Source organism: Sphaerodactylus townsendi, linkage group LG12 (genome assembly GCF_021028975.2).
Source record: "Sphaerodactylus townsendi isolate TG3544 linkage group LG12, MPM_Stown_v2.3, whole genome shotgun sequence".
NCBI lineage: Eukaryota > Metazoa > Chordata > Lepidosauria > Squamata > Sphaerodactylidae > Sphaerodactylus > Sphaerodactylus townsendi.
The window spans coordinates 29,499,944-29,525,741 of NC_059436.1; the positions used below are offsets into that span (position 1 = coordinate 29,499,944).

Below are 25,798 nucleotides of genomic sequence, written 5' to 3' on the forward strand. Positions count from 1 at the left end.
TCAAATGCGGAGTAAATACACCTGAGGTTTGTTGTGATCTTTATTCCATCTGCACTTTGGCAGTGCCGCATGAACCCCTTTTCCATGGATTCACCCAGGGATGCCGCTATAACTCTGAAGCCTGTAACCAAGAGGACACAGCCTGGTCACATGGGTCACTTCAACTGGCCATAGTCACATGCTGAACACCACCTGCTTGGTTTTTAAATGTTATGGCAGCACTGGAGGATGAAGGCACAAAGGAGCTGCACCGCTGTGATGTACAAAATAGATTTTATTTACCAAAGTTAACCCACGGATAGACTTAATTCACTCAATAGGGATAGCACATGCAGGGTTTATACCCTGCACTTCCTCTACTAAAGCATAGGTGTCAAACTCAGGCCCTCCAGGTGTTCATGGACTACGATTCCCATCAGCCCATGCCAGCAAGGCCAATTGGCCATGCTAGCAGGGGCTGCTTGGAATGGTAGTCCATGAACATCTGGAGGGCCTGAGTTTGACACCTCTGCTCTAGAGGGCTTATGAAGGATTCCCATCCAGACAACTTACAAGGCCTGATCTACTGATCTTCAGTCATTCGTGATGGTCCAGAAAAGAGACCCCACATAGTATAGTGGTTAAGAGCAGCAGACTCTAATCCCCACTCCTCCACATGAAGCCTTGGGCTGCTCACAGTTCTCTCAGAATTCTACATGCAGGCAGGCAATGGCAAACAACCTCCAAACATCTCTTGCCTTGAAAACTCTTTGAGTCTGCCAATAAGTCAGCTAGGACTTGATGGCACTTTTCACCACCAAAGCTACAATCTTAGGAGAGACTGCTTAGCATGGGGACAGAGATTCAAAGGCTCGCTGAGCCAGCTGTGGCATGCCTCCCCTCTTTCCTAGGAAGTACACAAGTATAGGCTCAATGGAGCTACTACATGAACCACTTATAGCTGTCAGCAGAGGTTTTAACTTTTGTATTATTCTGCAGAGCCTGATCAGGAGTCCGATTCATTCCTGCTGGCCTTGGTAGTTAACCAAAACTTGGTAGTTTATGTATGCCACTGGCCCAGTCTGTTCACTTGAGACCACATCAGTAGCGTTCACAAGTCCCTGACCCATCTCACCTCCAAGGAGGGGCATGGATTGCCCCAGTTACAACCAGCTGGGGAGGGGGGTCAATGTGTCCATGTCAACTATGGCAAGGGAATTTTTAATGCTTTCTCATGTTAAAAAAAACAAACCCTTCCTGCACATTAGAAATGTCCAAATTAGAGAGAAAGGTTGCCACTGGTTCTTCACATATTATGCTGGTGTCACATGGTGGAAAAGTATGGGATGGAAGACCTGATTCAAACTCTGGATGAGCCACGCTATCGCGTAGCCTCAGACGAGTCAGATTTTTCAACCTATTTGCCATCACGGTGCTGTTTTACGCTGCCCTGAGCTCCATGAATGAATGACAAGATACATCTGAAATATTAATCATCAGTGCTCTGTTCCAATCTTCCCCCTCCAATTACTAGCTTGGCTGTTCCCTACCCACACACATCACCTTCAGCACAGTACACAGAAAGCTTGTAAACAACAATTCACCTGGCGGAGCAAGAATTGCTTTTAAGCATCAAAGCAAGAACCTCTTCTAATCAGGGAAAGATTTTTATCTTTTCTCCTGCCTGTAGGTATGAAAGGTTAGTAAACAAATGCTGAGGATGTGCGACTGAAATATCAATTGCAAAAAAGACTTGAATAATTTAATTGCCTGTTAAAAGAGAACGCCACGTGCCACAATGTTCCATGACACCAACACAGCCTGCTGCTTTCTCTGTTCAGTGCTCTGCATATATATTATCATACCATTTCTTACGAGAGCCTGGCAAAGAAGGTCAATGATTACTCGCGTGTTACATATGAGGAACTGGAATGGTGAGAGAGTGGGGAGGGAGAGCAGAGAGAGAGACTGAATGGTCTACTTTAATCCATCTTGTGAAACTGGGCTGAGGTGAGATTTTAACCAGTTTGGTATAGTGGTTAAGAGCAGTGGGATTCTAATCTGGAGAACTGGGTTTGATTCCCCACTCCTCCACTTGAGTGGCAGAGGCTTATCTGGTGAACCAGCTGTGTTTCTGCATTCCTACATTTTTGCTGGGTGATCTTAGGCTAGTCAATTCTTTGGACCTCTCTCAGCCCCCCCCCCCCCCACCTCACAAGGTATCTGTTGTGGGGAGAGGAAGGGAAAAGAGCTTGTAAGCCACCCTGAGTCTCCTTACAGGAGAGAAAGATGAGGTATACATCCAAACTTCTCCTCTTCCTCTAACAGTGGATCACAGCTTATTCTCTTAGCCTACACAAGCTCCCATTTAATACACCAACAGGACAAGCAGAAAAGTAAAGGGATGTTGAACCGCTGAACTGGAAGGGACTAGAGACTTTTAAAAAACCTGTAGATTCAGATGAAGTAGCAGTTTGTGTTAAAACAATCTATCTGGATATGTTAGTTGCCATTTTTTTCTAAAAGCCAAAAATCCCTCCAGTGGTGTTGGAGAGGAAAATTGTAGTCTTGGGAGGGGGGGAGCCTGAAGAAAGAAACGTGCCAGAGAATCTAGGGATGCCAGCCTCCAAGTGGGATCCCCTGGAATTCCAGCTCATCTCCAGACGAAAGACATCAGTCCCCCTGGAAAAAAAACTGATGTTCTGGAAGGTGGATTCTACAGCACTGTACCCCAGTGAGGTCCCTGTCCTTCTCAGGCTCTATTCCCAAAGCTCCAGGAGTTTCCCAACCTGGATCTGGCAACCCTTCCTCTCCCGCAGCGGCCAGGGAGACCTGGCAACCCTAGAAGAAACGGCTCCGTGGAAGCTCCATGGCCACCATGAATGCTTCTGCACTTGCAGGGGCAATAAAAGCGATAAGAACTGCCACCAAGCGGAAGCACCAGTTCTCTTCAGTGAGAGAAGGCCTGAAAGAAAAAAGAAAGACAGCCTTGCTCGTCACAGTCCTCTGAACAGGCCTGTAGCGACCTGGTGTTAAAAAGAACAACCTTCCCCTTTTAAGGGAATTACTTTCTACCTTCCTCCTTTGCAGGTCATATTACTGTCAATACAGCCTTCCTTGCTCTTTCTGTAAGTCCTAGAGGTTTAAATTAAACTTGCTGGTTAACTCCTTGGGCTCAAACTACATTTTCAAAAAGAGCTTCCCCTTTGGCATGGGGCTGTTCAGAGCCGTGGCCTTGTGGCCGACGACCTGGCTGCATCGCTGGGATAAATCAACAATGCGGAATTCCAGAAAAACCAATAAAATAACTTCAGGTAGCAACTTGGTTGGGTTACCAAAAATTCAACAAGCTTACGGGGGTAGGAAAACATGAGCCCCTCTACTTACCTCCAACTGGTTTCTTACAACTCTCTAAAGGCTAATAATTCACACCCAGCTTGCTTTTAATTCTACTAAAACCTCATGCCCAAGTGTTGGTCAATTTTTTAAGTTTTCTATTTACAGTGCGCTTTTGTTGCTTCCAAGGGAGACCCAAAGTAGCTCCTCGCACAATTTCTCTTCTTCTCCGCTCTGTCCTCACAAGAAACCTTCAAAGTAGTTTAGGCTGAGAGAGTTTGACAGGCCCCAAGGTCACCCAGCCAGGCACCACAAGCGAAACGAGGAGACAAGCCCGGCTCTCGATGCGACACTTGAATCACTATGCCATGCTGTCACTCTAGATGACTAGGAAGTAGTGACTAAAATAGTTACTTTTGTTTTCTTTTTATTGTTCTTCTGTGATCAGCCTCTGCCTGGGCTACACCACATCATACTGCAGCGGGGTTCACAAGACAGAATGATCCTCTGCACAGACAAATACCAACACCTAGATAGCCTCACAAACAATTGAGAGAAGGCTGTAACACAGCATCCCATCAATGTAGGGAAAAGGGAACACCCAGGTTTGCAGATATGTACATTTGCGTATTGGCACACAAGCAGAAGCTGCGCAAAGGGTCTCCGACGTAAACCTCTTCTGCAAGCATCTACAAAGATACCTGAATGCTTGCCGGGGAGTCGCATTTACTTGCGCGAGTACGGAAGCATCCAGTGGTAGGGAACAGACATTTTGTTGGCATGAGTCAAGCAAAGCATATTGTTACCACTCTGGAACTGACGGTATGGATCCGGCGCTTTCCGAGGTGGTTCAGGAGGCCCCCGTCCCAGTCTTCTAACCAAACCAACAAAAAATACCAAGTGATTTGGGAAAATGTTCCTTTCCCCCCTTCTTTTTCCTCAAATCGTTTCCTCTCCAGGTTTTAAGTTTATCTTTTTTGTTTCTGTTCCAAGCTGCTCTAGCAAACAAATCTGTGTGCCCTCAAAGAGGTCAATGCTGCACTTTGTGAACTGTAGATTCTCAGTCCTTACACCACTGCTAAATGTCAGTACACAAGGAAAAGGTAAAATCACCTTCCTGTACTAGGACAAAGAGAGACCACGTTCTTTTATATGCTTTGGAAAAAATATTTTCAGGCTGCTCCTGACCTCTCCGCAGTACCTTGAGAATCTTTGCCTCTCTCTGCTATTCAATTAGCCAGCAAAGCTTGCTGGGAAACATTCAGAATTTGTATGGATAAGACGATTTCTTTACCTCTACCACACAGTACCCAGAGGCTTATTTATTTAACCCATTCATTAAATGTGTCAGCCTGACACACATCTCTGCAGGAACTGAATCACTCAAACGTCTTTAGCATTGCCTCAGCCTCTCCTAGGACATTCCCCATACCTCTCCTATGAGATCAAAGTGTGACTCAAGGCCATTTCATATGATTTGAACCAGCAGAATGCCCAAGACAGGGGGAAGGCCTTCCACGGTTTTCAGAAAGGAATGGAAACAAGGCTGGCTGGTGGAGAGCCCAAAAGACTCGGCCAAACCCGTTTAACCCAGTTTCATCTACCCAAATCTCTCCCTGCCTATTCCACACATGGAAGCTCTTTCTACCCATCATGGAAAAGAAGAGTTGCCAGTTGACCACTTTCAAGCCAGTTGCCAGATGACAGGTTTTTCATACAATTGGTGGGGCGGGCGAGTAGGGGGGGGGACATACAAAAAGTGTTAACCTTTTAGTTAGACCTTGACAGTACTATGTTTGCAGCCATTTTTAACCTTCCTTTTTCTGCTCAGGCTTCTCCGTGCCTCAAAAACAGCTTCTCCCAATGCAATCTATGACTGTCTTCTGTGCCTCCCCTTTCCCCCACCCCCACAATTTCTCCTCCGCCAAAGAAAATGCAGAAAGACAGAGCACTGTGAACCCTACATAAACTAGCATTTGCTGTTAGCACCACTCCTTAAGCAGTCAGTTCTGTCCTGTTCCCTGATCTCATTACCCAAAACTTTCTTCTCCTCCCCCCAAAAAATGCAGTCTCCTTGGGGGTTTTTTCCCCCTCTTTACTGCCTCCAAAATCCACATACTTCATACGACGCACACCTCCACAGAAAAATCCCCAATCCCCTTGCTCACGGAGTCCGGATCCGCCTCCCCAACTGTCCAGAGGGTGAGCATAGTGTCAGACTAGAACTTACAAGGCCCAGGCTCAAACCACCACTCAGCCTTGGAAGCTTGCTGGGACAGACACGCCACTATCAGCTGAGGGAGTTAAATGGAAGAAAATGGTGTAAGCTGATTTGAATTCCCATTGGGCTGAAAGGCAGGGTATAAATGCAGTCAGAAATAAACTGAACCTGCAGCAGCAAGCATTCTGTTCATTAATGAGAATTTTTTTTCTCAATTTTTCTACACAGTACAAAAGGACAGCTGTTGTCCAGTCAGCAACCCACAATAAGCCAGCCTCCCTCATCAATGAAACAACAACACAACATCTAGCTGTGGCATTTAGGCTTTGCAGTCTCTGCAAGCCTCAACAGCACCCAAAGTCTATGTGTATCCCCCACCAATAAAAATCTGAAGTAAACTGAGTGGCTTTATGAGCTGTGTGCTGGGCCTACAATGCCACCAGTAAACAAAATGCTACAGAAAATTCCTATCAGACTTGACTGTGAGTGGCGCTACAGGGAACGTGCCCTTCTTGACAGCAGCCCCATGTTCCTTATCGTTCCTGCTTCGTGCAAAACAGCAGGTGGGTTGATAAAACTGCTCGTGACTGTACCACTTAAGATTGCTGGGGGTGGAGTCACATGATCAAACATTTCCTCTGATACCACTAGAATACCAAAATAACCACATCAGGGAGAAAGTTAGGCTAGAAATCCTGAAGCCAAGGTGGAACTGACTCTATTTGGTAAGAGACTGTGAGTGATGTCTCTGGAAACCTATTAGACTGGGATCAGAATCCTGCAATTCAAGAGTTTTGTGCCTTTGGATAAAAAAAAATGCCTGGTCCTTTTAACACTTACTTTGAATTAAAGGCACATGCAAACCCATCAGCAATGTGGAAAATTAGAGGCCAAATCCAGTTAGTGCTTTATCTTTAGGACACTCAACTCCAAACCATACAGCACACTCAAGCTGCTTTCTGACAAACTGACTTATGGGCAAGTGGCTGTTTAGCGCCCTCATGGCAAGAGTCGCAGCAGCATGCTTGTGCTCCTGTTATACCCTTCAGCTGCTCACTGTCATGCACGAGTAAAAAAACCTCAGGGAAAGGCCACTGAGTAGCTTAGTTGTGTAATAAGGGAAGCCCTTAGACAAAGCTTTGGTTGCTGACTGCTTTTGAGCAAGAAGGGGTTAAAAATCCTCTGCAAGCTTCTGCAATTCCATGGGTGGAAAACTTCACTCGCAAGGAAAACATGACCCTTGCTTAAAAAAATTAGTTGCTGACCACAGTTCAAAAAAGCAAGATGGATATTTCTCTGAAGACCTATCCCCAACGTGTTCAGCAAAAGCACATCACACCAGAGGCATGCGCAGAAGAAATACCTTTATACAGAATTTCATTCTGACTTAGAGAATGAAACCAAATTGCTCTCCCAGTTCCGAAGGACTGCGCAAGAGAATACAACAGAAGCATTTTATTACTCGATACCACCACTTCTTCAATTGCTTCATTAGAAAGGCAACTTCAAGCACCCTTTCTGCTGTGAAAACCTCATCCCTTGAAACCTATGTGCATGATAAAACGCCCTGTTCAAATGAATATGTAGCAGATAAACCTCGGCAGCGCCCCCAAAACACACAATTTGCTCATAGGCCAGTCAGGAAAAGGGGCATTTTTCAGTGGCTACTGTTTCAGATAGCAGCTAACAGCTTCAGAAGACTCGTTCATCTCTGAGCACGGGAGGTGGTTGCATAAGTATCCTGGAGTACGGCTGCAGAGAGGTCCTGAGCACAGATGCCAAACCAGCAAGAAACTGCAGTGGCCAATGGAGAGGAAAAACAGTCTTTGTCAGAAGGCAAAGCAGTCGAGAGTAGGATTTCTAGAAGAAATTGTTATACTAGGAAGAGAACAAACAGCACAAATCCTCATTCTCTTGCACAGTGCTCAAATCAATCCCACACATATTTTTCTCCTCCAACAGCCCTACCAGGTAGGCCAATATTCTCCACTCCATGTGGCCTGCCTTGGCAGATAGGTAGTCAGGGGGAAGAGTCAACTTAGGGATGCCTCATTCTGTTTGCCACTCTCCACTGCCAGCTCTTGGCTGAAGCAGGTGGCAGCGAGAAATCCCTGTCATAATGGCCACTGCTACCAGCCAGGATGAACAGGAAGAGGGTGAACACGCATGCCGACAGAAGGTCTAAAATCTCTGCACAAAACTGCTAAATGCAGAGATATATGCAAATTGCCCCCTTGAGCCAGCTATGACCTTTACAGCTTTCAAGCCCTGCAAAATGCTAAATTCTGCTGTCACAGGGGGTTGGTATCAGGGAACTTAAAACCATTAATAGGCCTCAGCCATTCCAGACTGAAATTTGGGTGGAATGCAGAAGCCTTGTTTACATGCTCGATGATGCCAAGATGACAACCCCTTCAAGTAAACTGCACAGTTGGCAGATGGTAGAATCAAGGATAACTTGATCTCTATCCACACCTTGGCTTCACTGTGTACAACAACTCAAGCTGTGTAAAAACAAAGCAACAATCTCTACCTTGCCTAGGCAAAGTTGATGGCAGTTTGTTATTCTATGAGCTAGACTCCAGGCAACACCTGTTCTCCAATTCCCTGCAAAAAAGTGTGGGGTTGCATCACCTCACAGAAATGAATAAGCCACAGCTGAGCTTGTGAGCTGACTGGTTTTCACATCAGCCAGAAGCAGATTTGACCCTGGCCGGCTGCATTGTAATGTGTGAGATGGAAAGAAGCCAAGACCACAGCTCAGTAGAGCACATGCCTTGGACCCAGGTTCAGTCATTGTCCTCTCCAGCCAGAGGATCCTGGGACAGGCTTCTCCCCAAGACTTATGCTGACAGTCCAAGAAGACAATGCTAGGCTAGATGATGTCAAAGGCAACTTCACTGAAGGAATCAGACTTGGGGTGGGTTCTTTCTCTCAGGAACTTAAGGCTCTGCTTTTTTGATCCAGAAAGGAAAGGCGGCCCAAGTCATGGAATGTTTTCCTTACTTGGCCAATCCAAAGGCCTAAGACTGCCTGTCAACCACAATGGAAGGTAGAGAACATGTGTATTGCCTAGAGAGGCTTAAAAGAGGCTTTTAAGTTTTCTAGCAGTAGTTTGCTAGGTCAATATATGCCAGGAAGAGAATCTGGGAGCACCTAGCAGGGATCTGAACCAACCAACCACACCCCTGTAGAAAGCCAGCACGGCAGGTGCCGGAATGTAACAGCCAGTCCTGTTGGATCAGACGCATAGATGCATCTGATCTGAGCTACCGCCTCTGAGGTGGGTCAAAACAGATGCCTCCAGGAGCCCTACCAGCAGGGGACAGAGGCAACAGTTGCCCTCTATTATACACAATGGAAATATTTTTTACAGTCTGTACCTGTTGAATCACAAGCACACATGCTTCCCTGCTACTTCACCAGTTAAACTGTACAACACAGGTGCAGTTTATTTCCACTTATGGTTTTGTACAGCATTTCATTCTTGTTTTTTTAGCAAATGTATCACTTGAGGATGACGAAGAAATAGAAATTATTAAAGATTTTCTATTCCATGGCTCAATGATCATCCAAAAGGGAAACTGCAACTAAGAAAGCAGAAGACGACTGAGACCAGGAAGGACAGACATGAAGACCCTTAAGCAAAAGGATGTGTCACTGGTGACCATGATTAAGTTCATTCATACACAGTATTCCCTATTACTATGCATGGGGTAGTGAAAACTGGACACTGAAGGAAGCTGACAAAAAGAAAGTTGGTTCGTTCCAAATGTATTGGAGGAGTTTTACAGATATCATGAACTGCCAAAAAAAAACAAAATAGAGGTATCTAGATCAAATCAAGCCTGAACTGTTGAAGGCTTTCACGGCCGGATTCCACTGGTTCTGGTGGGTTTTCCGGGCTGTGTGGCCGTGGTCTGGTGGATTTTGTTCCTAACGTTTCCCTGTATCTGTGGCTGGCATCTTCAGTAGTGTATCACAGAGGGAAGTCTATTACACAGTGTGGCTTCAAGTGTTTTAAACTTGGTTTCTTTTTATGCCGTATTTCAAAAGGAGTCATTCCAATAGGTTTGCATAGTGTTCTGATATTGACAGCTTCTGCTCAACAGCTGTCAGGTAGTCCAGACTGCATTAATAAACAATGTGCAGTTTCAAGTATTGTATGATTAAAGCGTTCTGCTAGACCATTTTGAGAAGGCGAGTATATCACTGGTCTTGCAAGTGGCGTACCTTCTTGTTCCAGGTGATTTTGGAATTCACTAGCACTGTATTCAGTCCCATTATCTGAGAATAAAACTCCTGGTGCTCTTCCATGCTTGTTTTTAACAGCTGCTACATCAGCTTTACATTTATTTAAAATTTTATCTTTGGATTTGAGAAAATACACACGAGCAAATCTGCTTGCAGCGTCAATAAAAAGCCATCACGTATTTGTTTCCACCCTCAGAAGGTTCTAGAAGTCCAAATAGTTCTGGGTGTACTTTTGTTCGCACTTTCTTTTCTCCTGCTCCTTGATGGCCAAAATAATGAGGAGCAGTGAATTATGCATTAATACATATTTCACAGCGTTCAGGACTTCTGTTGCATTAAATCAGTTTTAGAATAAAGGTGCTTTTACGGAACTATGCGCTGGAATTGTACTTCTGTGGCCTAATTTTACATGCCAACCATAACCACAACTAGAGTGAGAGAAGTCTTTTTTATGTGATAAAGGGCTCTCTCGGCGCCTTTAACATGTCTTAGATAGAAAAACGTTCCAATCTTTTCACTTTGAACTCCATATCAAGTTTTTAATGATAAATGCAATATATTTCTCCATCCATTATAATCTTGTTTCCACCATTCAGCAATCTAGGCACTGATATTAAATTTTCACTAGCAACAGGTACATACAGTGTCTCTATTGGGTCATGCTGTACTATCTCTCCAGTAGAATTCAAAACATCAGTTCTTACAGTATTTTTCTACATACTTTCAGTGATTTACCATCAGCTTGCAAAAGTTTCTCTTCTTCACTTTCAATTCAATATAATATTTTCATTACTTCAAACATAGAAAGATCCAGAGTCCAAAAAAAAAATGAATTCACTTTACTATTGCAGTCATTTGCAATCATGTATGCACATCTTTTCTTTGCCCCTGTTCTGTAACCGAAGTGACTTCCTCTTTTTTCTTTGTGTTTATGTTTTATTAACACCACCTCTTTTATAAGCATTACCTGGTTCTTCCCCTATGCCTCTCCCAACTGATTTTATTTCAAGACAATATTTAACCACATGTCCCCTTCTTCCACAGTTAAAGCAAATTACTTCACTGGCACATTCCAGTCTAAGCACAGATAAGCTTTTCATTGAATTTGATGCTTTCCTTTCTGCATCCGTATCTCTTAATTCAGAACATAATTCAGGTTCAAAGACTTTCTGGCCTGAAGCACAGGCAAAGACCCCAGGATTACAGAAATCACATCTTCATCCTCCAGAACTTTTCTAGCTGCCCTAATTTGCAGAACCACATCAGCCATTCATTTTAAACACTCATTCAAACTGCACCCTTCTTTCATTCTCGCACTGTAGGATTTCCTTTTTAGAAGTCTTATTTTCTTAACTGATTTTCCACAGTATTTTTCTTCCAAGCATTTCCAGAGATCACAAACAGATTTGAAGCTCATAATCAGGGCACTCTCCTCATCCCCTATTGTTCAAGCCAGGAGATACCATGCTTTGGAGTCAGACATTTTAAACAGTTCCACCTCATGTGGATTTGGGGGAATTTCTTGCTCAGTCGCAAGGGAGAGATTTTGAACAGCAAGAGCATGCTCCATACGAAACTGCCAGATCAAAAAATTTGACTCATCCAACCAAGGGAGAGCAGGTAGAAAGGGACTGCTTGCCAGGGCATCTTGGTTTGGTGTTCGTGCTGCACTCATGATGACTGAAGCGTCTTCATCTGGCATCTAGTTTCTTTAGGAGCTTCCTTTATATAAGCAACTCACTTTGTATCAGAGAGAAAAGTACATGCACTGGAAACTTCTGTGCCCTTAACCTTTTCGTGTATTGCAATGAATTATCAGAGTAAATAATAGCAAGCCCAGGCTTGGAAACTTTTATAGAGACCAGGCGGCATCACCCGACCTGCTCTGGCATACTGCTACAAAGCAGCCTCCATGCGGATCCAGCACACATGAAGTCATTCCTTCCTGTGACCCCAAGCTGAGTAACAGGCCACAGATCCCTCCTTAGCCATGTTTATTTCCAAGTTTTGTTACAACGGCAGACCTCGCTTGTGTTTTTGAAGACTCAGGCTATGCTTGGTTTTAAAAAGCTAATTCGCAGGCCTAGTTTGCATCTTCATTAACAATCTGGGAAGATGGAACTCCACAAAACAATCCACATCTCCAGAAACTCAAACCTGTTTGGAGCCATGCAGCTAGGAACCAGTTTTTATGATGTGTGTAATCAAACCTGCAATTTGTAACCTTTCATTATCATGTGATTAACAGAGATGTCCATCTTTGGAATCTAGGAGAACTGCATAACAAGCAGCAGAAATTCAACCCCAACGAGTCTTCAGAGTAGTTAGGGCCTTCCCCAGTTGGCTTTGGTTTTAGCTCTCCAAGCGTAAAGTCATCCATATGTTTTATTTATTTGGAATGGCCTAAGAGCACTTCAGAAGTCTGGCCTGCTCTGTGCAAATTAAGTTACCGATTTGAGGCATCTAAGGAAACATAGTCCCATTTGTGTCTAAAACCATACCTATAACATATTCCAAAAATCTGCCATGGGGAATACAGGCTAACTGACTTCTATTTTCATCATCTCCAACCCCACCCCACCTTCACACCATGTCTGTATTGCATATCTCTTTAAGGCTTCTTCATACTTTAGATTTTTAAAGAATATCCCTTTAAAAAAGTACAAGCTTTACAAGCAGAGATTTGTGAACAGCTGATACTGTTACTATACACCGGGTGGCAAAATTCAGATCTCTTGCGGCATAATGCGTAAAACACCCTCGAGTGGGGAAAAATACTCCACGTAACTAGCCAATCATATGATCTCAGCAGCGCAACCATGAAGTTGTCAGAAATGTCAGCTGGCACATTTCTCCCCTCTTTAAACTTACGCTGACCATTACGAGACAACCAGAACTCTGGGTCCCCACCTATTCCCAGCAGAGACAGAATATTTAATGGCTTTTAATATTTTATAAATTGCAATTGTACATTGCATTTTTATGCAAGCTGCCGTGAGCTGAGGAAAGGCAGTGACCTGGAAGCGTTCTAGATAAATTAATATAAAAGAAATGAATTGCCTCCATGTACAAAAAGGCAAATCTTACAACCAACGAGCAAAACAGTAGGGCGGGTGCTCATTTGCAGCACACAACTTGTGGGGCAGAGGTGTGCCTGAAGAAAATCATTCAGGACCTCTTGTGAAGTTCCTGTTCTGGTAAACAGAGATTGCATACTGGTTATGGTCGGTTTTCCAGGCTGTGTGGCCATGGTCTGGTGGATCCACAGCCACACAGCCTGGAAAACCCACCAGAACCAGTTGAATCTGGCCGTGAAAGCCTTCGACAATACAAAGAGATTGCATAGCTCCCCAGTACTATCAGGTCATCTAAAAGCTGGATAATGGTCTCAAAGAAATTTAAATAGTTTCACAGCCCTGAATCCTGCCATTTCAATAGCTACCGTTCCAAGTATATGTCACAGTGTACTGAAAGAAGAGCTTACAGAATCTGGAAGCCTGGGAGGCAAGGAACAGATCTGTTTAACCACTGTCTATTAAATATTTCCAGCACTATAGGAACTTGATCTAATAGGGCAATAATTTGCTAAACTGTGCACCACATGAAATAAGTTAGTGAAATAATCACAAGCTGTTGCAAGAACAAACTGCTCACCCATGCAGAGACTGCCTGACGCCTCCCTGCATGATCTAATGCTCTGGCCTCAACATCTAATAAGCATCTTCTAGAGAAGACCAGTTCTGCAAGAGATCTGCCAGGGTATCATTTTGTATTGATGCAGATGCAGCAGAAATCACTTAAGAGTAGCCACTCTGGGTTGGAAAATTCCTAGAGCAGTGGTGGCGAACCTATGGCACGCGTGCCAGAGGTGGCACTCAGAGCTCTCTTTATTGGCATGCACGCTGTCCCCCAGTTTGGCCACTTGGCAGTGGCTTAGTACCAAGGGAATGAGGGGTGCGCGATGCACTGGACACATGCCCATGCAGGGCATGGAAAGGGCATTCCAGGGGTGTTTCGGAGCGTTCTGGGGACCTTCCAGGTCAGGGAGGGGCAGACAGGGGCGCAGGGTGCACGTGTGCCCTGGTCAGAGTTTCCCCTTGCCCTGCCCCTGGCACTCAGTCTCTAAAAGGTTCACCATCACTGCCTAGAGCGTTGAGGGTGAAGTGCGGGGAGTAAAGGGACCTCAGCAGTGTATGATGCCTACCCACCAAAGCAGCTATTTTCTCCAGGGGAATTGATCTCTGCCATTTGGAGTTCAGTAGCAAGGAGGCTGAAAACCCTAGCGTCATCCACTCTCAAAAGGAGCAGCCTGTTGCATGCATTGCTGTTGAAGGCTTGTTTTCTCCAGCCTCCAGACATACAAAATCTTCAGAGGACAGACCATTCTTACCGTCACACCCTTTGGCTTACTAACAGCAAAATGCATCTCCGATTGAAAGTTAAAGACTGCCTTGGTCATCAGAAGTGCATGAACACTGTATTCCCGGATATGTGAAATCTGAGCAACAGATCAGAATGGCCTCCCTTGAATTAGTGAGAATAAGCATTTAACATGACAAGGAGGAGCTAGAAGAAAATTGCAACATGGCACAGAAGTGCAACTTAGCTGGAATAAATCTCATGGAACACATGTGAGCAGGAAGTGTCCTGCCCTTAACTGTCTGAACCACTCTCATGCCCTTGGAAACAGTGCTCCCTGATGAAGAACTCAGGATGTGACCATGAGCTTGCACACTCCCTCCATGTACCCCTTTCGAAAAACAGGGAAGATTAAATTGTGGCTCCAGCTGAAGCCAAGGTCTGAAACCGGTTTTGACTCCCCGTCAAGAAGGCACCATAGTTAGTTCTAAATCACAATTACCTTTGATACAGATATAACACTGAAATGCAGGTAAGGCCGGCCACCATGGGAAAGAGAACTTGAACTCCAATACGGAGAGGGTGGAGCATACAATCCCACCATCTCCTTACATGATTTGATCACAGTTACACATTACACATGAACCTCACATAGAGAGCACTGGGTTAATCCAACCAGGATATTATTTAGGTACATGCGACATGTTTGATAAGCCTGATTTTTCCAGGAAGACCTGCAGCTGCAGAATTACTTTCAGTAGATAGAAGGTCCTCCCAGATCTCTATCACCCACTGGCCTTGGGATTTAAAGGGCACCCCTGAAACACAAGACTAGCCTTGCAAGGGAAACACAGTGCCATTCATCCATAACATCTCCACCTTGCCTGCATTAAGTTTCAGATTGCTGTCCATCTGAACAAGCAGCCACATCTCAAAACAGAACAGGCTCTTTAAGAGTCCTAAGTTTCTTCCAGGTCAGCTGCCCTGGTTCTTTCATAAGTCTGCTATTTGAGATCTTCTGCACATAGAGCATCTGCTGCCCACCCTTCTTCTTCTGTACTTTTACCTGCATTCCCCCCTTGCAGATGATGAAATGCTAGCCTACTCTAAAGGTACAGATCTGTCCTCCATGTAATTTGGCCCACCAATTCCATCTACAGGGCAGGCTGTTAAGCAATATGAAGGCCTGAGGCACAAATTAAATGATTTTAAGATATAGTTATTATACTCACTCAAAATGTATAGCGTGAAAATAATGTAAAATGATCTGTAGCAATGTATAATGGTAACTCCTAGGTATACTATAGAAATATACAACTTTCTGAAGGATATGCCTAATTGTGAATAATATTGACAATTAATATGATATATAATATGTTAATTCATCAGAGTTTTCAGTGTTGTATAGGTAAATATGCTGATAGCACAATTCCTACTAGAACTGTAGGAGTCTGTTTCTATCCAAATAATATATACTTTATTTTGTATTCTATAATATTTGTTTCCTTTTATTGTTTTTTTCCTACCTCACAGATGGCAAAAGTTAACTTACATGTGTCAAGGTAGCACATGGTCCAACAGTTTTGCTGCTTTCTCTCTTGAGTACATTTTGCTTTCAGAAAATAACACTGAACACTAGGTACAGATTATGCATTTTATTATGTTAAAGCAGTAAAATAAGTTTAGGTTTGACAGGAAAGTAGGTATTGTGCATGTTTCGGATTTACCCAACATTTCTGCCTTGTTACCTTCCAAATTTTTATAAATTTTACATCCTTCAGCAACTGTCAGCTTTCAAAACTGTCAACTCTGAAAACTCATTTTACTCTATATTGTATACTGAGGACTACTCAGTCCAGTGGTTTTCAGTCTAAAGGCTTAATTCAAGGCCTATGTTTTTAAATTTGAATTTTGTACACTGTATAATAGAATTGATTTGTTTTGCTTGTTTAGTTTTACATTGTTTTGGTCAATCTTCATGAAACCTAACCTAAGCACACTGTGCTAGACGTAAATGGAGCTTGTGAATTACAGGCACACAGTCCAAAACTAAACCAAGAGACTCCTCATGCAGGCTAGATAAATGTTCTGTCTACACAAACAGTTTCCATTTTGATTTAGGGGTCCTCACGCAGCACCGAGAAGGGGGTAAAAATACAACGAACGGAAGTGACATTTATAGAGGGGGCAAAGTCTACCCACCAGCTCCGCAAATTTAGTTACAGAAACTATGTTTAGAAATTAATTTTTGTAGAAACTGAGAGAAACTTTTCAAGAGTAGGCGGCCCAGATACATCTTAGATATGAAACTTTGTCTTCCCCAGGCCTACACAGAAGATCCGCAACAAAGGGCTGGATCCAGCCAATTTTCCCATTCAATCTCACCCAATTACTCCTTCCAGTAGCTCCATCTCAAATGACTTTTGTCCATGCAGATCCCATAACACCCAGTATAGCATTTGAAGTGGTTGAAGGGATCCACTTCTTCCATTTTGCACCAGCAGAAAAACTAGTTGGTTCCAATCCAAAGTATTTAGATTTTTTAAAAAAAGTTGAATGAATTTGAGATTAGAGAATACTGAATAAAGCAGTTCAGTCCACACAGCTGTTGTGTGTGTTATAAGCCGTCAAGTTGCTTCTGACTTTTGGGGAATCCATGTCCTCCAAAACATCCCTTCGTTAACAGCCTTGCTCAAGTTGCTAGCCCCAAAAAACCTTCTCAGACTTCCTTGCCTAAATATCCTCCAAATTGGTGTTTTGTAATCATAAATCATAAAATAAAGAAAATCAGGGTTTGCTGCCTAGTGTCAGGATGGGACCTGACATCTTTTAATAGGACTAAGGTGCAAGTGGGGAGGGGGAAAGCAGTCTTCACTTCTGATATGTTTCCAGTTCTTTCATTCTCCTTTGATGCTTGCAACTGTAGTCAAACTAGAAGCTACCCCAGGCGCTGACCCAGCAGGGGGAGGCAGAAGGTGGCTGGACACTATCACTGTGCGATCCTTGAGATGCTCGACTCCCAAACATCCTTCTTTCCACTGTAATATTCTCACATTCCATTGGAACCAGGGAGGGGGGGTTTCTGGCGGGAAAACTACAGGGATAAATGGTAGCCATTTTACTAAAGCCCGCCAGAACTGGTTTTGCAAAAGTCAGGTACCAGCTGTGTTCAATAAAGACTTCTGACCAAGCATCCAGAGACTGTTTATTGATTCCAGTCAAAGACCTGACATGTAGATACCTGGAACCAGCTGTTTATCCCAGGCAAGCAAAGACTATTCATTAGCCAGAAAGGCATGGTCAGGTTAACCAGGAAGCTGGTCAACTATTCTCTTCACTAATTGCTGCTGATGAGTTTTCCTCCCTTGAGCTCATCTGGTTCTAGATCTTCCATTCATGCTTACTCTACACTCTCTCTAAAGCGCTCACTCTCAAGCCTGCTACCTACCTTGAGGCTGACTCGTGCTGAATTAGACCACAGGTTAATCTAGCCCAGTACTGTCTATGCTGACTGTCAGCAGTTCCATGATCTTGGGCAAATAAAAGTCTCTCCCAGTCCTCCTATCTGAGGTCTTCTTAAGCAGAGCAAACAGGATTGTTTGTACACAAAGCATACTCTGAAACAGTAAACTATAAAGCCGCTCAGAATCATAGTCCCATCTATTCAGGGTTCTCCCCAGCTTTGCCCCAAGACCCTTCAAGAGAGCCAGCATGGTGTAGTGGTTAAGAGCAGGTGGATTCTAATCTGGAGAACCGGGTTTGATTCCCCACTCCTCCACCTGAGTGGCAGAGGCTTATCTGGTGAACCAGATGTTTCCCCACTCCTACACTCCTGCTGGGTGACCAGTTCTTCAGAACTCTCTCAACCCCACCTACCTCACAAGGTGTCTGTTGTATGAAGAGGAAGGGGGAAGGAGCTTGTAGGCCACCTTTCGTCTCCTTACAGGAGAGAAGAGCAGGGTATAAATCCAAACTCTTCTTCTTCTAGACAGCCAACACTCCTTTCTTTTGCAAAGAAGAATTTACTGTCTCCTAGAATCATCCAGAAAATCCCTCCCTGGCTAGCCTGAAGCTGAAACTAGAAAGGGTTGACTGCTAAAGAGCTGAGGCCAGACACTCCCAGCAGCTTGTCCAAGTTCTCAGGTAACAATAACTGAAATTCATCCAAGCAATTGAGATTAGATGTCTCCAATAACGTTTTGAGATTGAACTAATGGAACCCAAGTCAGTTGATTGATTGTTATCAGTGAGTGCTTTACAAAGGTGTTACAGTGAGCTATCAAGTGATTCAAGTCTACATCAGAGGCAGAACTAACCACTCAGATGGACTGCTCTGTGCAGACGAACAGTGGTAGAGAAGACAGCCAGCACTACAGCCAGCACTGCTGCTGAGGGGCCTGTGGGCTGCATTTCATCGTATTTGTCCTTTTTCGCTACATGCTTTCTAGTTGCCTGCCAGCCCAGAGCAATGCTTCAAAAAACCCTAGGCGCTTAGTGGGTGCTGTGAGTCAGATGAGAGTACTTAAAAGAAACTGCATCGATTTCTTGGGACATTCCAGTTCCACAGATCTTCCAAGGCTTTCACAGGCCATTGGATGATAACTACTCGTGAGTTATCAACAAACCACCCAGAACTATGAATCTAGACAGGTGGATCCTTTTCACAGATCCTTGCTTTCTCCACATCTGGGAGACTGCAGGATCAATGTGACCACTTCACCGGATAATGGTGGATCCATGACAAGGGGACCAAAGGAACACCCTTCACCAAATCATTGAACTGCATCCCTAGAGAGGTCCCACTGTATGAGCAGAGACTGGGACAATCCCACAGCTGCCGTGGCAGACAAAGCCCTAGGCCCTGTGCATCAGGATGCATGCTGAAGCTCTCTTAAAGCCAGCAACCTTGACCGCCGAGTCTGAGAATGTTTCTGAGCAAGGAGATTGGTGCGCCACAGACCCTCCTTGCAGGCTGACAGAAGAATGTCCTGTGATCCCAACATCAGGTACAAACAAATACTTAAAACCAGCACTCTGACATATGGAGCACCTGGAGAGGATGACAGAAGCCCAATAAAGGACCACAACTCCCCTCTCCAACCTTCAAGCCTCAGCTGATGTTGTTCACCAGTACCTAATGGACAGGACTAAGTAGGGGCTGGAGCTCTGATCACTGGCTGGTATTTTCTGTCCATTGCAGGCATTCAAAGCTGCCAGCTGTCAGGGACATAGTAATGGCAAATGGGACCTCTCGCTACTATGGAATGGTGCCCAATTGGTGGTGGGTGGGTGGGTATTTCTTTCCTTAGAATACAAACAAGCAATGGAGAAATGAACCAATGCTGTGTAGTGGTTCCAGTGTTGGACTAGGATTTTGATACCGATGTTCAGATTTCCTACTCTGCCATGCAACTCATTGGACTATGGGCAACCTACTCTAAGCAAAACTATAGTAGAACATTTTCCCAACTGTCATCTGAAGCACCATAGCCAAGACAAGGTTTATCACCTGGGCTACTATTTGGAAGAAAAAGGCCTCAAGCCTAGACCTTTAATCCAGAGTATATATCTTAATTATAGTTTCAAAACTTCCATTACAACTAAGTGGGGAAAAACAGGCCGTGATAGCAACAGATGGTGACCAACTCAATTGGAGATAGTTAAAACATGCTAGCACTTTGAAGAATTACTTAACCAGCACATAGTTCTGCTATGATACAAAAGCCAGAGGTTCATATCAAATCATTAGAAGAAGAGTCTGGATTTATACTCCCCATTCTCTCCTGTACAGAGATTCAAAGGGGCTTAAAAACTCATTTCCCTTCCTCTCCCCACAACAGACATCTTGTGAGGTAGGCGAGGCTGAGAGAGTTCTGAAAGAACTGTGACTAGCCCAAGGTCATCCAGCAGGAATATGCAGGAGTGGGACAAAAACGAAGTTTTGTCACCAGACAAAACTCCGCTGCTCATGTGGAGGAGTAGGGATTCAAACTCGGTTCTCAAGATTAGAGTCTACCTGCTCTTAACCGCTATACCTTGTTGGCCACACATACTCATGTGCCACGTTACCTGGTGCTACTTTCCAAAAACCCATTTCTCTCTCCCTCCAGTCCCAAAGGGCAATAACTTTTCATTCCCACAGCAGGAATACTCTGTTCTGCAGAACTGACCCTATCCATAACCTCCCTTTCATTCTTTTAGCAAGCAAAGGGATAATACAAGCCTTACCTTATTCACCCATATTGCAGCCCTTGGAAGCAAGTTAGTATTCCCATTCCTTATAGTTAGGGCTGCCAGGCCATAGCCTGCAAATCCCGGGGTCACTTAGGAGTGGGGTGGGGGAAGACAAGCATGCTGATGTCACTTATAGCATGAACTGGAAGTGATGTCATGATTACAACTGCCAGGCCTCTACTGGGGATGCAGAATTCCCCCACCCCCTGCTTCCCACCACTGCCAATGGAGAGAGAAATGGCACCAAAATGAAGGAGGACATTAGTAGGGCCTCAACACACTGATGTCACTCCCCATCTGGCCAGAAGTGGCATCAGCACATCTCCAGTGAGACTCACTGGAGGCTCACCATACCACACAGGCCACTGTCAGGATGGCTGAAATAAAATACATGAAATAATATATTGTGTGTACTAGCCCATTCTCACTGCATTGTTTAATACTTAATACAATTTTCTGCATTGCTTAACGTACCATGTCTAATACCTTATGCTTTGTCTCAGGATTTCTATAATCTTAGTCCTATTACATTGCTTATTAGATGTTTCATCTTACTGACTGTATTGATTTACATTGTGTAACCTAAGTAAGAAAACCAAACTAGCCAGTAAACAAGTTAAATAAATATATGGAATTTTTGCAACAAAAATAATGTTGTGCATATGCTGGAAATTTCATACTTGCTTTTGCTCTGTCACTGCCTGGTTCTGTGTGGACCAGTGGGTAGAAGCCTACTACACATGAGGCCCCAAGATGGAGCGTCCTACGTGCTCTAGTTTATATGGAATCTTCACAGCTGATAATGGGTTTGAACCCATGAAACCACCTCCAATAGAATACAGACCCTCAAAAGGAGACTATGTTGTTGTCACTCATCTGTCAAACACACTGCACTTGAAGTATTTTTAATACTCCTCCATCTTGGATTATAATGGAAAAACCACCCAACTCCTCCTCAAAATCACTTTGCTTTCTGCCCATCTTCTCATTTACTCATAGCCAGCCCTTTAAAACGACTATATCAGAAAGAGACTATTAACGGTGCAGTCCGACACAGAGTTACACTACTCTAAACCAATTGAAGTCAATGGAGTTAAAAGGGTAAACTGCTTAGGATTACACTGTAGATATGCATCCCATTTCCGAATCGCAGCGCAATTGTGTCACAGCTAACATTTTGTTGTATGAAGGCCTTATCACACACAAGGTGATCAACCATGGCTTTGCTGGAAAACTGATCTTAGCACAGGAGGAGGGCTCGCCCACGAGAGCTCTGAGCCAGCCTTGGGTCAGGGGATCCAATTTTTGTATTTACTTCCCTTCACTTGCCCTGCAATTGCTTCTGCAGAACCATGAGCAGTCCAGAAAGCAGTCCAGAACCATGAGCAGTCCAGAAAGGTCCGGATCCTACCATGCATGATTCTGATATTCAGTTCTCCCTTGCAACACCTGCGTCCAGAAGAATTCCAGGGAGCAAAGCACAGATTATACCACTGAGAGCACATAGGAAGAGAAGGATTTCTGTAGGAGCAGCATCTCCCAGTACGAACAGGAGCTTCTTCCCAGCTTGCATTATCATCACCAGGAGAATTAAGTTATTTAATCACCTTCAAATAAAGTCTTGTATTTCCTGCAGTACACTCCATGTAGTAAGCAAGAGGAAAACTGCATTGTAGATTAGTTCAAGGATCTCTGCATAGAAAGGGCTTTGTCTGCATAAGCAAAGCCAGACATCTAATACTGTTCAGCTCAAGTAGTGCCTCACACAACAGGAGAAGATCATTTTTATTCACTTTGTTCTCTTTGATAGCGATGATAAGGGCTGGCCTCCTGCCCACTTTCTCTGACTCAGTGTAATGCCTGCGGCAAGTCACCATGACTAAACAGCATTTTAGTTACCCTGGATCAGAACTAGCCTGACTATTCAAGCATCCAGGGATATCGTTCCCAAAACACTAACAAAAATTTTAAAAAAATACTAAGCTTAGTCAATCACACATTTTGCCATACTGAAGTGAGCAATTTCATAACAGGACCTTTACACAAGGATTAAAAATGCAAAGCAAGAGCCCTGCATCCAATTCTGCTGGCCACACTCCCTCTATCTGGATATTCAGGTCTTATACAATACATTATGAAAACTAAACTTTCCGTTTACAAACAGATGCGCAAACTCCTGAGCCATGAACAGGCCTAAAGAATATAATGAACTTGAAGGTCAAGGATAAGGTTACATTTATTTAAAAAACCATTTGAAGGGGTAGGAGGAAAGATGAGGATTCCAGCAAACGTTAGCTAGCATTGTAAGATTTCACATGCCTCCACTGCACCAATTCAGCTTGAAGTAAAGAGCCATCGGCATTCTGCACCACAAACTTTATGGATTTGGATTACAGGGTCCTCTAGGAACATACTAGCGTTGTTTTTCTTTTAATGTAACTCAGATCCCTGAGGTTCACATCTCAAACTCACACATTAAAGGGATCTATTCTGCTCTTGCTGTATAATCCGCACTATAAATAAATAGGAAATTTACTCCTATATATACAATTACCTCTCTACTTACAATACTCAAAACAGAAGGGGAGAGCAAATCGGCTGCCTCCCTTATTAGTACTTGTACCAGTGAAGCCTACCATGTTACATAATTTCGTTGCTGTACCCAAAAAATATATATATTAGAAGTGTTCCAATTTAGGTACCGGTAGATGCAGTTAACCTGAGCAGCTGTTTCTTTTTAAAGTTCCTTTCCTGGTTACTTCTCAAAATGGGAATTTAAGGGGTTTTTTTGTTAATGAACGGCAAGAGACAGGGCAGCCCTGTCAGCCATCCGTTGTTGCTAGGAACTGGCATTTCAATAAGCAAAGCAACAGCATCAAATTCGTCTGAAGACAATGAAGTAAGGAGGGGGAGAAACATCTGAGCAACTAAACAGAGTGAGTGTTTAGGGCGTGAAGGAAGGGTGGAGAAAAAGCATCAGCTTACCTTCAGCTAGAACCTCATCAACAGTCACCTGATGCCTTCCGATATTGAAAACCCGGCCTATATAACCGCTGCCTGGCCCTGTGTTGCTGCTGCTTCCCCCAATGGTACCAGAACCGGCTCCAGATCCGCCCTGCTCTCGTCGAGAGTCAAAGAACTTCTTCATTGCTCCAAAGTGTGTTGCTTATGCTCTTAGTTTAGCAAGTTTAAGTATGACACATCAAATATATATCTATATATACACTATACAATCCTTCACGTCTGGGATCAAGCCAAAAAAAAGAGAGAGAGAGAGATCCTTTTGCACCAATATCTTCCTTTTTCCTTAAAGGTCAAACGCTTTTCCCAGTTCTGGAAGGCAGAGCTTGAGAATTATTCACGCCTACAGAAGAAGAAGAGAGAGGTAAGACAACAAGCTTCCATCATTTACTTCAACAATCAACACCGTCATCTTATGTGGCAACATCACCTTTAGAAGATACACACAGATCTCTTCCCACATCGGGGAAAAATCCCTTAAAATGAACTCCCCACCCCACACAAAACACTCCATTCCCACCCGATCCTCGCCTCCAAAAATGTCAATTCAAAGAAAAAGGAATAGCAAAGCGGGGCGGCAAAGTCAAGGCTGTACCTCTTTCCGTCTCGTTGCCAATGCCATGAAGGTCCCTTGGCGTAAAGAGACAGAGCGGGGTTGCAAAGGGACTCCTGGAGCATCTGTGAGGCGGGAGGGAAGCAACAGCCACCGCCGCCGCCGCCGGAGTCTGCCTCTCGCCAGCTAGGAGCCCGGCCTGGCCGCACGGCTACCATCGCGGCTGCAGATCCGGCCCTGCCACATCGCGACCAGGTAGCATTGCCGCTTAGGCGCCGAGCTGCCAGGGCTGGGGGGAAGAGCGAGCGCGGAGGGAAGGCGAGCGAGCTGGAGCCAGAGCGGCATCGCCTGGCCAGCCTCCTCCTCCGGCCCCATCCAACCAGGAAATGAACTGTAACCGGAAGTCCCTGTTTCCAGCAGGGGGGGTCATTTTCCACCCTTCCCCTCTTTAACCCATTCTTGCCCATCCTCTCCTCAGGCTTTCTCCGGGCCCAAAGAACAAGGCCACGTGACAATGGATGGTGGGAGGGGGGAACTGCCCAAGAGGTCGGGGACAAATGTGTTTGGCCCCTGGAAATCAGAGAAGGGGTCTTATTTCACTTTCTTTTTATTTATTTTATTTTTAAATTGCAACCGACCCTCCCCGCGCACAGCTTTCTGGGAAGCGTAGTTTCGTTCCGCTCTGTGCCGACTACTCGCACACGCTCACCCTTTCATAAGACTACAATGCCCAGAAGGGATTGAGCGCCGGGAGGGAGGGAGGAGAGGAAGTCGTGCATTATGAATAACAGACTTTTATTTTGTACAGCGCCTAGTGCAAAGGGGTGGGGGGGGGAAGGGATTTGCTCTCGTTAAAAAATAGACGAATGTGGGTCTAGTTTAGAAGAGATCTAGTTTTCTGAGCTCTTTCTATTGCAATTATAAGTAATGTTGCAATTATAATAAAATAACGAACTATCCTATCATAATATTGTGTCATGACCTTCTAATGCTCAGGTTGTACATTTCCTATTTATATGCTGCTTCTCTCCCCCGCCTCCTTTGTTTAATTGAGCAAGTTAATCTATGATTATTGGGTTAATTTTTTTTAAGAGGTAGAATTTCCCGGGTTGCTGGAATCTAGGATTGTGGTTTACATATAGAAATAAATATAGATTGGATCATGGCAAAGTGACAATATTTATCGGTATAATAAACGATTGCAACTTGGAACAGTTATAGTGCAATCCTAAACAGAGATACTCCCTTCTAAACTCTATTGACTTTGATGGATTTGGAAGGGTGTAGCTTTCCTTAGGATCACACTGATAGGCATGAAACTGACCTACAAAGGAGGTGACTCTGGTGAACTTCATCTACAAGGTGCTCATGACCCAATTCAAGATGTAAGTGTTGTCAAGCTAACTGGGAACAGTGACCCGTATGCTATTAAATTCAACATCACTAAGTGGAAAGCTGCCCAGAATATCCAGTGTGGTCACATTTGATTTTCAAAGAGGAAAAAGGAGAGGATTAATTAGAACAAAGTTGAAAGGGACAGTTAAGAGAGCCAAATCTCTCTGGGATGCTTTGAAGTTATGTAAAACCACAACAATTGAAGTTGAGATAGAAAGTATACCTGTAAAAAACATGCAGATCTCATTTAAAAAAAATAGAAGCCATGCCAAATGAGAACAAAAAAGAGAATATGTAGGATTGTTTTCCACATAAATGTCAACCAGTTTTTTAAAAAAACCTGAGGAACATTGTGCTAAAAGCTTTCAGTCGTAAAACACACACACACAGAGGAAACAGAAAAACAGCCAGGATCATTACATATCAAAGGAGTAAAAGAAGTGCTC

At 44.0% G+C, this 25,798-nt stretch overlaps 1 protein-coding gene across 8 annotated transcripts in view; it reads right to left on the reverse strand.

Annotated features, from left to right (window-relative positions):
• AAK1 (AP2 associated kinase 1) overlaps positions 1–24,325 on the reverse strand; it is a 90,867-nt gene extending 66,542 nt beyond the window's left edge. For all 8 annotated transcript variants that reach the window (XM_048512792.1, XM_048512791.1, XM_048512796.1 and 5 more), the window contains exons 1-2: positions 24,000–24,325; positions 23,369–23,747 (exon numbers count right to left, since the gene is read on the reverse strand). In XM_048512792.1, coding sequence (XP_048368749.1) covers positions 23,369–23,531 — 163 coding nt within the window. In that variant the 5' untranslated portion in view covers positions 23,532–23,747; positions 24,000–24,325. The remainder of the gene's footprint in view (positions 1–23,368; positions 23,748–23,999) is intronic.
• Positions 24,326–25,798: the final 1,473 nt, after the last annotated feature.